This window comes from Thermobia domestica, chromosome 5, assembly GCF_964235325.1.
Source record: "Thermobia domestica chromosome 5, izTheDome1.hap1.1, whole genome shotgun sequence".
In the NCBI taxonomy this organism is placed as follows: domain Eukaryota; kingdom Metazoa; phylum Arthropoda; class Insecta; order Zygentoma; family Lepismatidae; genus Thermobia; species Thermobia domestica.
Genome location: NC_137458.1, coordinates 18,836,177 through 18,851,400, shown reverse-complemented (window position 1 = coordinate 18,851,400; position 15,224 = coordinate 18,836,177). Strand labels below are relative to the sequence as shown.

The 15,224-nt window shown below is 37.4% G+C and overlaps 2 protein-coding genes across 6 annotated transcripts in view; one reads left to right on the top strand and one right to left on the bottom strand.

The window, feature by feature from the left end:
• The window catches only part of LOC145685765 (glutamate receptor ionotropic, kainate 5-like), a 59,897-nt gene extending 58,085 nt beyond the window's left edge, over positions 1–1,812 (bottom strand). The window contains exon 1 of the mRNA XM_081758283.1: positions 1,714–1,812. The gene's annotated coding sequence lies outside the window, so the exon portion shown is untranslated. The remainder of the gene's footprint in view (positions 1–1,713) is intronic.
• Positions 1,813–3,393: 1,581 nt separating this feature from the next.
• The window catches only part of Vps16B (Vacuolar protein sorting 16B), a 71,390-nt gene continuing 59,559 nt past the window's right edge, over positions 3,394–15,224 (top strand). The window contains exons 1-3 of one of the 5 annotated variants that reach the window (XM_081758282.1): positions 3,394–3,415; positions 7,694–7,778; positions 13,187–13,286. In XM_081758282.1, the coding sequence (XP_081614408.1) occupies positions 3,411–3,415; positions 7,694–7,778; positions 13,187–13,286 (190 nt within the window). In that variant the 5' untranslated portion in view covers positions 3,394–3,410. Of the gene's footprint in view, positions 3,416–3,852; positions 4,004–4,037; positions 4,091–4,541; positions 4,687–7,693; positions 7,779–13,186; positions 13,287–15,224 lie in introns of those variants that run through there. The other 4 variants (XM_081758277.1, XM_081758278.1, XM_081758281.1 and 1 more) reach the window with 4 other exon arrangements.

Here is a 15,224-nt window from a genome sequence, read left to right as displayed (position 1 = left end):
TATTTAACTCCTATAACTCGAAGTTTTATTCCTTCAACCTCTATAACTCGAAGTTTTATTCGTTCTACCTCTATAACTCGAAGTATTATTCGTTCAACCTCTATAACTTGGAAGTTTTATTCGTTCAACCTCTATAACTCGAAGTTTTATTCATTCAACCTCTATAACTCGAAGTTTTATTCATTCTACCTCTATAACTCGAAGTTTTATTCGTTCAACCTCTATAACTTGGAAGTTTTATTCATTCAACCTCTAGGACTCGAAGTTGTGCAAGTTGCTTTAAATTAAATATGATGACTAGTAAAAATAAAATTCTCTACATGTATTATTCTAGAAGGGGGTGCTTTCATGTCTATACATAAGTAAAACTCAATTACAGTACACATTAGCAACAAGCAGGACTAGCAACAATGACAATTATGTAAAAGCATAGAGCTATAGCTTCGAGTTATCGAGATCACATCAAGAGATACTCGAATTATAGAGCTAAACTTCGACTCGTAGAGGTTCACAGATTGAAGGTTCGAGTTACCGAGGTTTTTAATTATGATTATGAAACCCTTAAAATTCGACTTATCGAGATTGTAATTTTTAAATTCGACTTATAGAGGTTTTTTTAAATATTGAGTGTTATGGAGAGTTTAAGGGAATGTGAAAAATTCGAAGTATCAAGGAATTCAAGTTAACGAGGTCCAATTGCATTTTATGGCATTCCTGTAAATATAATTGTAAACATACGTGTGTCTTTGTAGCCAAGTTATTAACTCACCTGCTTTCTTTGGAGGTGGCACTGGTTTCAACCTTCATTGAAACATACAGGTACTCATTGCCAGAAAAGTAAACGTACATCTCTTCTTTAGAGTCTGGCATTCCCGCCCTCTAACCGTGGAGAATATGAGAAATAAATCAATCAAGAGTGTAGTGAAGGGTAAGGAGAAAACCCTAATCTGAATAAGACAATGAAGAGAGACACAAGCTGTGAATACGAATAGTGCATGGTGTAAATAAAGGACGATACAGAAAGAAAAATCCAGAAACACCTGGTAAACGGAGAAAAAAGAATAAAAATTGTCGAAGTGGGTACTTATTGGTCCACAGTGTCCAACTATGGTCCCATCCCCCTATCACCTCCTCTTCTATCAATTATCGACATTTTCCTGTAGAGGGCTCTGTCATGGGCCCATGACTCCCCATGACAATGCCTCTTCGTTATTATTTGCATTGACATTGCTTGTTTTCACTTGTTACTTTTCAATCGAACTGTGAGAGTCTGGTGCCCACACTTATTATTTTTAATGATCCCTATAGGTGCATAGTGTCCAACGTTGCTCCCATTCCTCTACCACCTCCCGTTCTTTCGATATAAATTATTGATATTTTGCCTTTAAGGGAGATATGGCGTTTCAATCATTATGTTTGATGAAGAATTAAGGAAGGTATGGCGTTGCCACAAACACCTTTTATTATTATTATTATTATTATTATTATTATTATTATTATTATTATTATTATTATTATTATTATTATTATTATTATTATTATTATTATTTTATTTATCACTATTTCGAATGCAATGCGATACTCAATAAATTACACAATACATTCACGCTCTCGAACTCGAAATGCTTGATTTATAGTTCTCTGTGTTAGGAGAAAGCACATTTATTATAGGCTACTATTCTTTCAAATAAAACGTTAAACAAGTTACTTCACTTTCAATGTGCAATCGTCTGGTTCCAACAGGAAACTATTTAATTGACTTTTCACTGACACGGCATCACTAGAATTCGGAGCTTTTCTGTTCATTTTCTTCTTTGACAGCAACAATCGTAGCTGATGTTGGAAGTACACTAATTTTAAGAGTCAGTCAGTCAGTCATTGTCGTGGCTGTTGTTGAGTGGTGAAGTGACGGGCTTGAGCCCTTGCCTTCCATGTTTGTTGCGGCGTGGCTTGTTTTGAGTGGCGTAACTGTTCTTCGGGGCCGCAAATGTCTCTGGCTCCGTGCTGGTCACCTGGGATGTTCAGGGGCGAGGCATCCTGTACTAATGTCTTCTTGGTTCTTTGGTGGCGACGTTCTCAATGTGTGAGTATGCAGAACTTCTGACCTGGCGCCAGAAGGAAGCTGATTGTTGTTGTCTGACCTCATTCAGCGTCGCCAAGTTGAGATCTTCATGAAGTTGAGCCACCCTGGTGTCCCACGAGTGTCCTGTGATTGCTCTCTCAGTTTTGTTCTGAACCACTTGCAGCTTGCGGAGATGTGTGTGTGGTACGTGGCCCCAGGCTTGGTGGGCGTACAGCAGTACCGATCTGATGCACATCTTGTAGACGTGAAGCTTGGTTTCATGGGTGAGTTGGGGGCTCAGGAAGAGCGGAAGGAGGGCTCGGAAGCGTTGTGTCGCCTTCTTCGCTGTCGTGGAGAGGTGGGGAATGAAGGAAAGTTTCTTGTCGAGAAGGACACCGAGGTATTTTGCTTGGGGACTGAGTGAGAGGTTGGTTCCTTGTAGGGAGAGGTGGATGGGTCTCTGCTTCCTGTTTTTTGTAAAGTCCACCAGGGTGGTCTTGTTGGGATTTATCTTGATGCGCTAATTCCGTGTCCACTTTTCCAACATGTGTATGTGTCGCTGCAAATAGACTTCTGCATACCGGTGATTCAGATGACTGGCAAACAGTGCGGTGTCATCGGCATATGTGGCAGTGGTGGTGTTGGCGGTCTGAGGGATGTCGCTGGTATATACGTTGTAGAGAATGGGGGAGAGAAAGAAACCCTGCGGAACTCCCGCTCGAATACTTCTTGACGTGGTGGTATGGCCTGCATGGTGTACATGGAAACTCCTGTTTTGCAGATAGTTGTGTAACAGTTTCACGAGGTAGGTTGGGAAACTCGCTTGCATGAGTTTATAAATGAGACCATCGTGCCACACTTTGTCAAAGGCCTTTTCTATGTCCAAGAAAAGGCCTAAAGTGTGCCCACGTTTGTTAAATCTGAAAGTGATGTCATCTGCCACTCGCACCAGTTGGACTGTCGTGCCGTGTGCTGGTCGAAAACCAAATTGATGCGGCGGGAGGATGTCCTGGGCTGCGATATGTTGCTGCAGGCGCCGTTGGATGACTCTTTCCACAAGTTTGCTGAGGTGAGATAACAAACTGATAGGGCGGTAGTTTTCGAGTTCTGATCTGTTCCCCAGCTTCTTAGGGATGAGTCCTTCCAGGCCGTAGGAAAGTGGCCTATGTTGAAGATGGCGTTGATCAAACGGCAAAGGAGCACTATGACGTGGAACCTTCTTGTTCATTTTCCATTCTGACAGTGACATTAGTAGCTGATGCTGATGTGGTGAGAGCACTAATTTCAGCATTCATGAAACTAGAATTTTCATATTCATTTTCCTCTCTGACTGTAGCATTCATAGTAGATGAGGTAAGATAACTATAATTAACTTCAATGCTGAACTCTGTCTGTTGGCAGTCAGTAGTTGATAGTCTTGCAGGTTTGGAGGCACTAAATATGTATGTGATCCTTTTGCAGGCATCAGCATCTATTTCTAATAGCTTTGCCTTCTTTCCACGACGCCAGATCGATTTTCACGATTTAAAGCTTGGTCCACTCAGTCTGAATATTTCCTTTATACGTTAGATCTTGGGTGCACTTTGTTGAGAGGGGCGCACCGGGTGCCGCCCGGTAGCCCTATTCGCCCCTGTTTGTGTGTTTTTAGAAATAATAATTAAAAAGAAAAACACTTTCTTGATTTGGACTCTTGGAAGAGGGGGAGGGCAGTGTTCTAGAATTTTACCTCTTTTAGTTTCGTGTTATAGAGCCATGTATTACACCGGTATAAAATAATGAATTCTGCCCTTTTTGTTTTAATTTGGTACTATTTTTCAGCTCAATTCACTCTCCAGAACTGTGGCAACACTGGTTTTGCAGTGTAGTCTGCATGTTTTTGTGTGTTTGTGTGAAATAAGCTTTAAAAAATATAATTATTAATGAGAAATAGTATGTATAATGGTTAGTACAAGAACTATTTGTATTGAGTGGTTTCATTATATAATTGTAAGAAAAAAGGAATTATTCTGATTTTTTAAAAAAGAATACGTGAGTATTATTTGGTGCAAATCAGGATATGACATATGCATGTTGTATGATAAATGAAGGTTGTCAATGCGCAAATAGAGGGTGGATCGTGGATGAGAAATAAAAACGAAGGATCTTTCAGTAATCTATCATGTAGATCTCCAAATTAAGTAAAGGAATAAAAAGTCGAAGCAATAAATGGTTTAACGTAGCATGTACCACAAATTTAAGAACACAACTTTAGATACGGAAATAAAAAGTACGGACCCTTCTTAAAATACGTAAACAATAATTTTCGAAATTTTACGAATTATTACTTCGCATCGCAAAGAGAGAGTAATATGCATATGAAATTAGTTTTGGCATTACTCAAGCAGACGGCTCTACCAAGTTTTCACACATTTATTGCATTTTCCAATTTCTTCTTGCAGAGCATGCACTAAATGAGGAGCTAATACATAAACCACGAACCAACTTATGCTAGGCGGCCACTAAAACCACGAATGCTATCTAACCAAGTCAGCGAAGGAGCGCAGCAGGTTGGCCCGAGCGGAGCGAAGGGGTGCGTCCGCAGGGAGCAGGCGCGTCAGCGACGGGGGGAATGCGCATAAACAAGGGTAAGGGAGAAATACATAAAATATCCGCAGTAATTTTCACCTTCTAAAACACTTTACATTTCAACATACCATGACGCTGCAAAAACTTTATAATATGACGCTCTTTATCACACAATTCTTTGTAATATAATTGTATGTTTGCATTATATCCATAACAATTGTCCATTGCTAACACAACAGAACATTCCCGCCGTTTATTTCCACCTTTTTTCTCATTCTTGTATTTTTCCGCTTCACTAAATAGTTACACTTAGAATACGTTCACTCCCATTCAAAATGTATTTCAATATGATATCTAATGATAGAAATTACTTACATTCACACTCTACTTCTTTTACGAAAAGTGTTTGACATCGTATTTTACCTATAAATTTTGTTTTTGGTAGAGCCGTCAGCTCGAGTGAACCCTTAGTGTGCATGTAAGACAGTTCTTAAGTCTACAATGTGAGCTCTTCACACGTAATCTCCAGCTGAAGTACGCAAGCATTTCTTTTAAAAGTGTGTATCATGGTGTATTGTAGAGGCTTCGAGATATGTTCTTCTGGACTTAGGCCTGCCGATTGATAATAACGCGCAGGTCAAATTTTGGCACACCACTCGTAATAACTGTTCAAAAATCATGACTCAGACATTTGCCTTATTCTCCATAATATTTGCGCTGAGAATATCTGGATTTATTCCGAAGTTGGTCGTCCGCCTGGTTTTCGACAAAAAGCGTAATAACAGCTACGAATATTGAAAAACCATCAATTTTTAGAACTACTTTAAAAGGGTGTAATAGAGTAAGGTAGGGATAAGTAGGGTCAGTTTAGCTTAGGAAAGTTTTTTTTTTTTTTTAAATTTATAGAATGTAATTTCACGTTTTGTGTGTAAGGACACCAACTAGAGCATCTCTGTCAAAATGCACCCATTTTCAGAATAGAAGTGCTCGTTACTTTCCCACAATCCAACCATGCAGTAACATTGCGCAAAGTAATTCCCTCTACTTGCAAATTGTTCCATGATTATGTCCGCTTATAAAAAGAATAAATACAACTTCCGGTTCCGGTCTCCTTACATATTATCAAGCACACAAACGAGCAAATTATCCATTTTTCCGGTAAATTTGTGGAACCCTCGTCGCATGAGAACCAGAGGAGCATAACTCCATTTGCATAGGTTTACAGGCCAATTATTTTATTTTCTTAGAAAGATGTGTTTTTAATAAGATGGTAATAGAGCTATATTACAATTGATGATTGACAAAGGGAACAGATGTTGTTATGTTCCATTTACACTAAGTGAGGCTTCCAAAATTATGTCCAAACATCAAGAAAACGAAAACCGCATTTTTGGGGTTACGTTCCTCTGGTTCTCATGCGACGATATCTCACTTGGCATAGATGAGATTCATGGAGGCCACCAGAAATAATTTTTAAAAAATTCAATTCTTTCACAGGTTTTCTTGTTATTGTTCTCCATAATATTTACGCTGGGCGACATGACAATACCTCACTTAGCATAGATCAAATTCAGGGTGGACCACAAGAAATAATTATTGAAAAAGACAAACCAACCGGTGCTAGGTGGGCACTAAAAAGCACGAATGCTTTCTAACCGAGTCAGGTTGGTGGTCGTACGCAAAAACGACTATTCGTGCGAAAAGCATGCACTAACCTCCCATAGGTGATCGCAGAACAGTTATATTTTTACCTTATACTTTCTCATTGTCTCTGTTGATGAATGTCAGCTTGTCTCTACCAGTTCTTGGATCGTACGATGTTAGAAATTTGTTCATGATGTGTTCTTCGGCTACAGCCTCATGTCTGATCATAAATTGAGCCAAGTATAGGGAAAAACCCTTTTATCTGTTTTACTTTGGAAGACTGCTCTGCAGTTCTCAAAGTACAGTTTGGTATCCCATAGTTTCTAATGTACTTACCTTTCCCAACATTTGGAAAAATTGCGTTCTCTTTTAATATGACTTGATACTGAAAGAGGACAGTGTTTAGCAGAAGGGGTCCAGCTATTTTTTCTAAAAAATGTTACAATTTCCGTAGTTTCTGTTCACATTAGGTTAGTTTAGGTTAGTTCGGGTTATTTTAGGTTAATTTCGGTTAGGTTAGGTTACTTTATGTTAGATTATATTAGCGTAGGGGTCCGGCATGATTTTCGAAAATATGATAGCATTTCGCGTATCTCTATTAATATTACGTTAGTTAAGGTTAGTTCATGTTAGTTTAGGTTAGTTTAGTTTAGGTTAGGTTAGATTTGGTCTAAGCACTTGCATCTTCTATTTCTCCCGTAAATTTTGTATTTTTTTACGTACTTCTGGACCCTGTCTGCTAAACATTTACCCTGAAAGGTAAAATTTCGATTAGTTCTTCTTTTTCTAGTCAATTTCGCGCGAACACTGCACTCTTAACATCGCAAACGTTCAATTTGTTTTCCAGTTGTTTTCCCCACAATGCTACTGGCGGGTCCGGATTATGTTCCTAATAATTCTAATTGCTGCTGAAATATCGTCTTCATTATGTAGGCTATTATTCACTATCTCTTTTAGATAGATATTAAATAACGTCGGCAAGAGACAATATCCCCTACCAACTGTAATTTCTGAGTAAACTTCTCCTCTGTTATTTTTTCCCCATTTCTAATACTTGTTCGTTCATATATAAGTTTCTTATGTGGTGGAATAAGAATGTATGGAGAATTGGAAAAAGGGAATGTATGAAGAATTGGGTTTTCTCATCATAAACTCGGGGATCGAACCAAGTACCACTCGCATCAAAGGTGAGCGCCCTATCATTGTGTCACCGTGCACTGATTATGAAACCATGAACATAGTCTTTGAAATTCTTGAATTTTACCTTTAAGAAGATTTGAGAACTGTGGTTACTAAGTATTAGTAGGATTTACAATTTCTTTTCAGTATAATTGTATATATATTCAGGTGTTATTTTGATAACTAGAAACATAGGAGTAATTTTCATTAAGCATTAACGATTTTCTTTTGTATTTTGAACAGGTACTGGATAGCAATGGCTGGACGGGATGACGAATCGTTCTGGAACGAGAGTAAAACTAAAGGATTTTCATTCGACTTTGATGAGGTGATTTTTCTTTTACGTTTCTTATTTTTCTTTTAAATGAATTATCTTATCTAATATATAAATAAAACAAAAGAGTTTGTTTGTGTGTATGTCTGTCTGTGGACCAGATGAGTAGACCGAGAGTTACCAAAATTTGGTCCAGGCCCCAGTTCAAGACGAAGCGTTTTTTTTTTTTTTTTTTTCAAATTTCGAACTACAGGTGTCTCAGGGGACGTTTACCGGGATAAGCCTGGGGACCAGGCCAAGAGTTATCGAATTTTAGTCACGGATACCTTGGTCCAGGCCCCAGCCCAAAGCGAAGCGTTTTTGTCAAAATTCGAACCAGGGGGACGTTTACCGGGATATGTAAAAGTAGTAGAAAATGACTGATATTAGTGTCGAATTCATAGTTTTCGCGGTCGCTGAGATCAAGGGTGACACTTCTATTAGCGATGACTTGAAAATTGAGCTACCATTGTATGCGGGCCGGGGTCGAAACAGGAAGAGCGGGGGGGGATACCAAGACATGTAAAAATAGCCCAAAATGGCCGATATTAGTATCAAATCCATAGTTTTTGCAGTCGCTGAAATGAATGGTGATACTTCCACAGGCGTTGACTTCCAAATATAGCCCCCATGCGAAGAATGGGTATATTCAGCTAGTAATAGAATAAAATTAGGTGCAGTATGGGCAATTTGTCAGAAAAACCGTAGAAATCATTTTAGTAGTTCTAGTTTAGGAAGGGGGCCGAGAACAGAAATAACTCTGTCTAAAATTGAGATAATCACCCTAAAATCCGTTTCACCTGCAATAGGCTCCTTTTTTACGATTAAGATTCACAATATAAGAAAATTAAGGCTCTCTGTATTACCGTCACCTCACTACTTGTAGGAATAATTACAAAGTTCGAAGCCAAGGTTTATGCAAAATCCGTAACCAGTGGCTAATTTATATATGGAGTTCGGAAACCACACCAGAACCTTTCGATTGGAGATTTCTGACACCAAAATAAAATAAAAAGTATAAAACAGTTAAGTGCAGAAATGCTTCCTTTCGGCGCTAGAATAAACCGAAAATTTGTCGCAAAAATGCGAAAGTCGGACAACTCGAGAACAAATTGTCGGATCAAAGTCAGGTTAAATGGAGCATTCATTGTTTTTTAATTAATGCACATTTGGAGGCGGTGTAGTGGTGCACACAAAGATATTAGGAAATTTCTTGAATATTCTACCAAATGTAAAGTGTATCTCCAGTCGTGACACGTGTCACGTAAATTGTCGTTGATCTCTGGAAAAAATTAAAATTAAAAAAAGAAAAAGGATTCATGTTTATAACCGCAGCTGTAATAGATGATATTAGTAGGCTCATTTGCTTCACGCTAGAGCGAGCAGTTACTAGTCTGTCCTTACCAAGGTTCTGTCTCGACCTGCCACCTGGTGCGGGCTTATAAATGTCCAGAGGCAGGGAATTGCGCCTTTGTACTGGGCTTTTGTTAAGTCGAACTACACGTCTTAAGTTTTGTTCTTCGATACGTAAAATGTTACAAAGTGAGGTGGTTATGAAGTGATTGGCACGTAAAACAGGGTAGAATTACTCCTGTAACAAGAATTTTAGGAATGATCCAAAATAAATGCATCAAAGGGTTGCGATGTTGGCCAATAATTCGTTTTTGGATCAGGGGCCACAAAATTTTTGAACGGCCTCTAAATCGAGTTTTCGTATTTCCTACGGAGTATGCATATCATACTGAGTTAAGTGATAGTTTAGGTTTAGCTACACTGTATGTAGTTCTCCACATAAAAGGCGTACAAGAAAATTTTTGATTGAAATATGTTGAATTTTTTGATCCAAAAAAGTTCTAATTACTTTAGGGAGAGATTACTAAATTTAAACTTCTTTAATTTTCCCTTTTTAAGTAAGAAGTAATTCGACCTAATAAAAATTTAATGTAAAAATTTAAATGCAAGTTGGTGGTGCGTTTGGGCAACTTTCTTTTGTGTCATGTTGAGATATGCCTTGTTAAATTTGATCTAAATGAGTTTGGTGGATTCTAAATCTCATTGTGGTTCATTAATTGTTCTTTGGTAACTACTACTATTTTAGATTTCGTGCAAAATTTACTTTCTGGAAAAGCAAGCACCAATTAATTAAAGCTAATAAATGCAGGAGTCGAGCTATTATTCTAAATTTAACCGGTTTTTCTTATGGTGTTAGGCTTCACACACTATAGGAAGCTTAAGTGCTGGGAACATAGATAAGTTTCCACACTTACGAAACTTTGGCACATACAGGAGACGTACCATATTCACTTCCAGGTTTCTAAAGGTACCCATTTTATAGAGCCTGGATGAACCTCTGATCCGGACTGGAACAAGGGTAGAACGAGAAATTAATTTCCGCACCCAAACTGGTCTATGGTTTATACGTTATCTTATTTAGGTGTAGGTGTATTCGAAAGATTTTGGTGTTTTCTAACACGCTATATATATATATATATATATATATATATATAAACTCTGCTCATTCGTACGACACCAACGAAAATGTATGTCAGAAGGACATATAAGTTAAGGTAACATCATCATCTGGTGTTATGCCCATTGTTGGCCGTTCAAAGAGTGGAATTATATTAATAGCTTTTATTTTAATCTCACCTTTTTGAAAGGTTTCTGACACTTAAACCTGACTAACTAATATTGAACTACACATATATATTAATGAACGTAGAGCTCCCTCGTGGCTAAGCGGTTAGCGTACGCGTCTTTGGCGTGGGAGACCCGGGTTCGATTCCCGGCGGGAGCTCATGTGGTTCAGATTCCACGTTAATCAGTAGGTTCACGTCTCATATAGCCTCGTTGGTGAAAGGGACGCTAAACTAAAATCAATTCAACTGAACTAATGAAAGTAGGAAACAGCATTCTTTTTTAAATTTTACACACCAGCTCTTTTATAAGTACAAATTCTAACGCGAAGAGTAAAAAAGTGACTGACTGTGCCGAGACTCGAACCCCGGATCTCCGGCATATCGTGCCGATGCATTAATCCAGTCTATCTCCCAGAACAACCACTCACCCTCGAGGTCGGTGCTCTCATTTCGGACCACGTGGGTTGTACCACAGACGCTTGCTGTGATTGGACAGTCCTGTGTCCGTATACCGAGCATCTTAAGGATGGTTGTGATTTCATATACTTACGAAAGGAGAAAACAATTGATTTTGTTACACGCTAGATCCTCTATAGATGCCAATTGTAATGAAGGCACCGACCTCGAGAGTGAGTGACTGTTCTGGGAAGGGGACTGGGTGGCGTAGTGATTAAAGCATCGGCACCGTATACCGGAGGTCCCGTGTTAAGAATCCCGGTCCAGTCAGTTACTTTTTTTACTCTTTGCGTTATGAACTACTCAGCTTCATGTGTTCTTGTACTGATGATCAATTTTGCTTTAAAATTCTCATCAATGTTTCCGACTTTGATAATAAAGTGCTTTTGTTTTTTGATGGAAGACTGCAATTCATTGGCTGATAAATTGGTTGTCTTATTGAAGTACTAGATCCCAACATCTTCACGATCTAGCTTAGAAGACGTCCTAATAAGAGGGCATTCATGCATTATGTCGCAAGTATTGATGAGAATTTAAGAGAAAATTCATCATCACTTCAAGAACACATAAAGGTGAGTGCTGTGTATACTTGGAAATGTGTTCTATACGTTCAATAAATTGTTAGACTTAAACTATTTAGAATGTAGTGTCTTCTTTACCTGACTGATATACTGTAAGCATATAATAAGAAATACAGGGTGTTTCAGAATGAATATCGTAATTTTAAGGTTTTGTAGTATTTATTATAGTTAACTTACACTTATAAATATTACATCAAATCAAAGGGCAACTCAAACGCTAGTAGCAAAGATGTCAGCTAGTTGTTGCATGACGATAAGATTTTCTAGATCGTGTCGTCTTCAGTGATGAATCGACAATTCGCCTAAGTGGTAATCTGAAAACCCATAATGTTCGCATCTGGGGAACAGCAAATACCCACGAGACTGTACAGTTGCAACGAGACTCCCCTAAATTGAATGTGTTTTGTGCCATATTCTGGCGGAAAGTTGATGGGCCTCCACATTCACCAGATGTGTCGCCATGCGATTTTTACCTTTGGGGATTCATAAAGGACCATATGTATGTGCCACCACTATCAGCTGACCTACCCGATTTAAGAAAGAGGATTCAAGTGGTTGTTGCAACAAATACTCCGAACACACTGGTCAAGGTTTGGGAAGAACTCGCCTATCGACTCTATGTGTGGCGTGTGACGAATGATGCTCACATTGAACACTTGTAAGAGAAAGTGTTTGAGTTGCTCTTTCATTTCATATGTTTTACTTACAATTTACGTTAAATGTAATAAATACAACAAAGCATTAAAACTCCGATATTCATTTTGAAGCACCCTGTATCATAACGATGTGCCTAGACTTAAATATTTAAATATGAGTAAACAGCATAGCATGGCTTGGCAGAAAGAACCGGAAGCATAGACACAGAAGGGTACGGAAAAAGAAGCGATGCAATTTGCTACGAGAGCAAGAATTTTCGGAAAATGTATGCGGACGAACCCTTTTTCCTCTCAAAATGCGAACATATTCGTATAAGTGCTGACCTATGGTAACCATATTCTTTCGTCCCGTTTTCAGAAATATGTTTGTATATTCTTTGTGCATAATAGCACACATTTTTGAAAAAAAAATTAATAAATAAAGTTAAAATTATAACATGTGTTTCTTACAGTAATTAACTTGTTACATGTTAATAATTATTAGAATTATGATTCTTTTGTATACAGGGTGTCTATCGATCACGAAAGTCACGAAAGTAATGAAAAAGTCACGAAATCAGAAAACGGTCATGAAAGTCAAGAAAAAGTCACGAAATTTAGCTTCTGGGTCACGATTTTTTTTTATCTGTACAAAATCTGTAAGTATGAACTAAAAAATTTTATTCATGAAAACGTAAATATTCACCACCAAAAATGTCTATGGTCGGCTTTATATGCTACCAAATTGCAAGCAAAGCACACTTCTACTGCATGCAGGAAAATTCGGCCAAATTCCCACCCAAATTGGCTCTTGAGAATGTGACTAAATTATATGGTTTGGGAAAGAAAAGGTCACAAAGAAGTCACGAAATTTCAGTTTGGAATTTTAGTAGACACCCTGGTGTATGAACTCCAAAGTTTTCAATACAAGGTTTTCCACTGGTTTGTGGTTCCATATCTTAATTATTCCTCTTTTGTAGTCAGGAAGATACATAATGAGAAATAAATTTCATAGGCAAGTTAAAAAAAAAAAAAAAAAGTGTATCATCTAATGATCGATAATCAGCATATAACAGAATTATATTAATACATAAAATTTTGTTTGATTGCAGGATGATGAGCTTAAGGCGGCTAAAGAGTTGAGAGCAGGAGTTCTGCGAAGTACCGCAGTGTATGGTACAGATACAAGATACGGGGGCGATTCTTTGTCAGGTATAAAGTTTTCGTGCATTTTTTAAATATATATAAGGGAACAATTTCTCTCTTTTCATCCTATATACTCTAAAAATCAGAATTGAAGAACGTTTAAATAGTGGAAAAATGTATCACTGGACCAAGACTCGAGCCTGAGTGTCTGGGTTACCATGTCAGTGCTTGAAGTATTACGCTATGCAGTCAGCTTTTCGGTCAGCAACATATCTTACTTTTGAGGTCGGTGCTTAGCTATTCAGAGCACATGGACTGCATCGGAATTCCAGTTGTGCTTGGACAACCAGTCTCTATAGTACAGAACAGCCGTCAGAGGTACTAAGATAGGTGGTAGACTCTAGGCCTATATGTAGTTCACTTTCATAGTTTATAAAAAAATATTTTGCTTGAAAGCGTGACTGTCAAAGATTTCTTAGAACTAATGAAGTTAATTATGACATACAATTAAAAACACTGGTGTAATAAAAGCAAATTAGTATGAAATATGAAATATAGAAAACGTCTGTCACGTTTGTCTTAACTAAAAGCTACGACTAGTTTACGATAAGGCGCCTTTTACAATGTCAATGTATAAAATAAAGTGAAATGATTTCGAGGACCATTATTACTCTTGCCCTGGGTCGTTTTAAATACTAAAATCTATGCATGCACAGAACTACGCATTTTTTTATACTGCTATTGTAGTGGCTAGCTCGCGCACGTTTTGTGCGCATGGATCTGCGCCCGATTCCAGTTAAATTTTAAAGCATTACGATGATTCGGGTTTCATCCACACCCAATATAGCCTCGCTGCTGAAAACAGGACTTCAAACTTCAATAGTAATTAAACATATATATTCATTCGTTCATAATAATATTGAATAAAACGTAAATCATATGTTGCCAACATTTATTTATTTATTTTTTGATGTAACCGATCAACTATAAACTTTTTATTTCTATTATACTTTGACTTCAAACTTAATATTAATTGTCAAAGAAGATAAACAAAACAAGGCAAATATTCCTTCATATAATTTCAAGTCAAAAAATCTATTATAAAATGTTAAGAATTATTATGTAATTTTGTCTGCAAATTCGTTTTATGTGCTAAAGAACTTCCTCATTATGTAAATCTTGTGTTGACAGATTTCATCGTCAACCAAATTCATCTTGCACATGAACCTGAGTTTCTGGGTCAGTCTTTCCATGGCGTAGTTTTACGTCATAACCACGTGCACTTTGGGTAGCAGCCTCAGCGAAAATAAAGAGTATAAAACCTCAAACTACTTCGAGATAGCATGGTGTGTTACCATATATTATATTGTTAGCTCTCTCAATGTAGCTTTAAGATTACTGTAAAGGAACAAGTTTTATGGATAGATGTCACTACAGTCTTCTTATCTCTCTCATGTTTTTTTTTTAAATTTTTTTTATACCTTTCACGAAAATTTACAATTTCTCTTACAAATTTCAACCTAGATACTTCAGATTTTTAGAGAAGGAACTTCATAACCTATTAAAGAGAACAATCCGTACCGATTTTTTATATAGAATTTTCTTCATTGTTGAAACAGTTCCATTGTTAAAAGTTTTTTAATATCCATTTCAACAATGAGGAAAATTCTAAATAAAAAATCGACACGAATTATTGCCTTCGATAGATTATGAAGTTCCTTCTCTAAAGATTTGAAGTATCTAGGTTGAAATTTGTAAAAGAAATCGTGAATTTTCGTGAAAGTAAAAAAAGAAATACATGGGAGAGATACGAAGACTGTACTGACATCTATCAGCAAAACTTGTTCCTTTAAACCACCTTAAAACTAAAATCACATTTTATCTTCAAAACTCCAAACACCATAGTCAGTATCTGTTAAAGTTAAAAAAAAGTGAGAGTTTCATCAAACAATAGACCTCCCTGTAGATATCCACAGTATTAAGTACTTGTGCTAAAATTGCGCT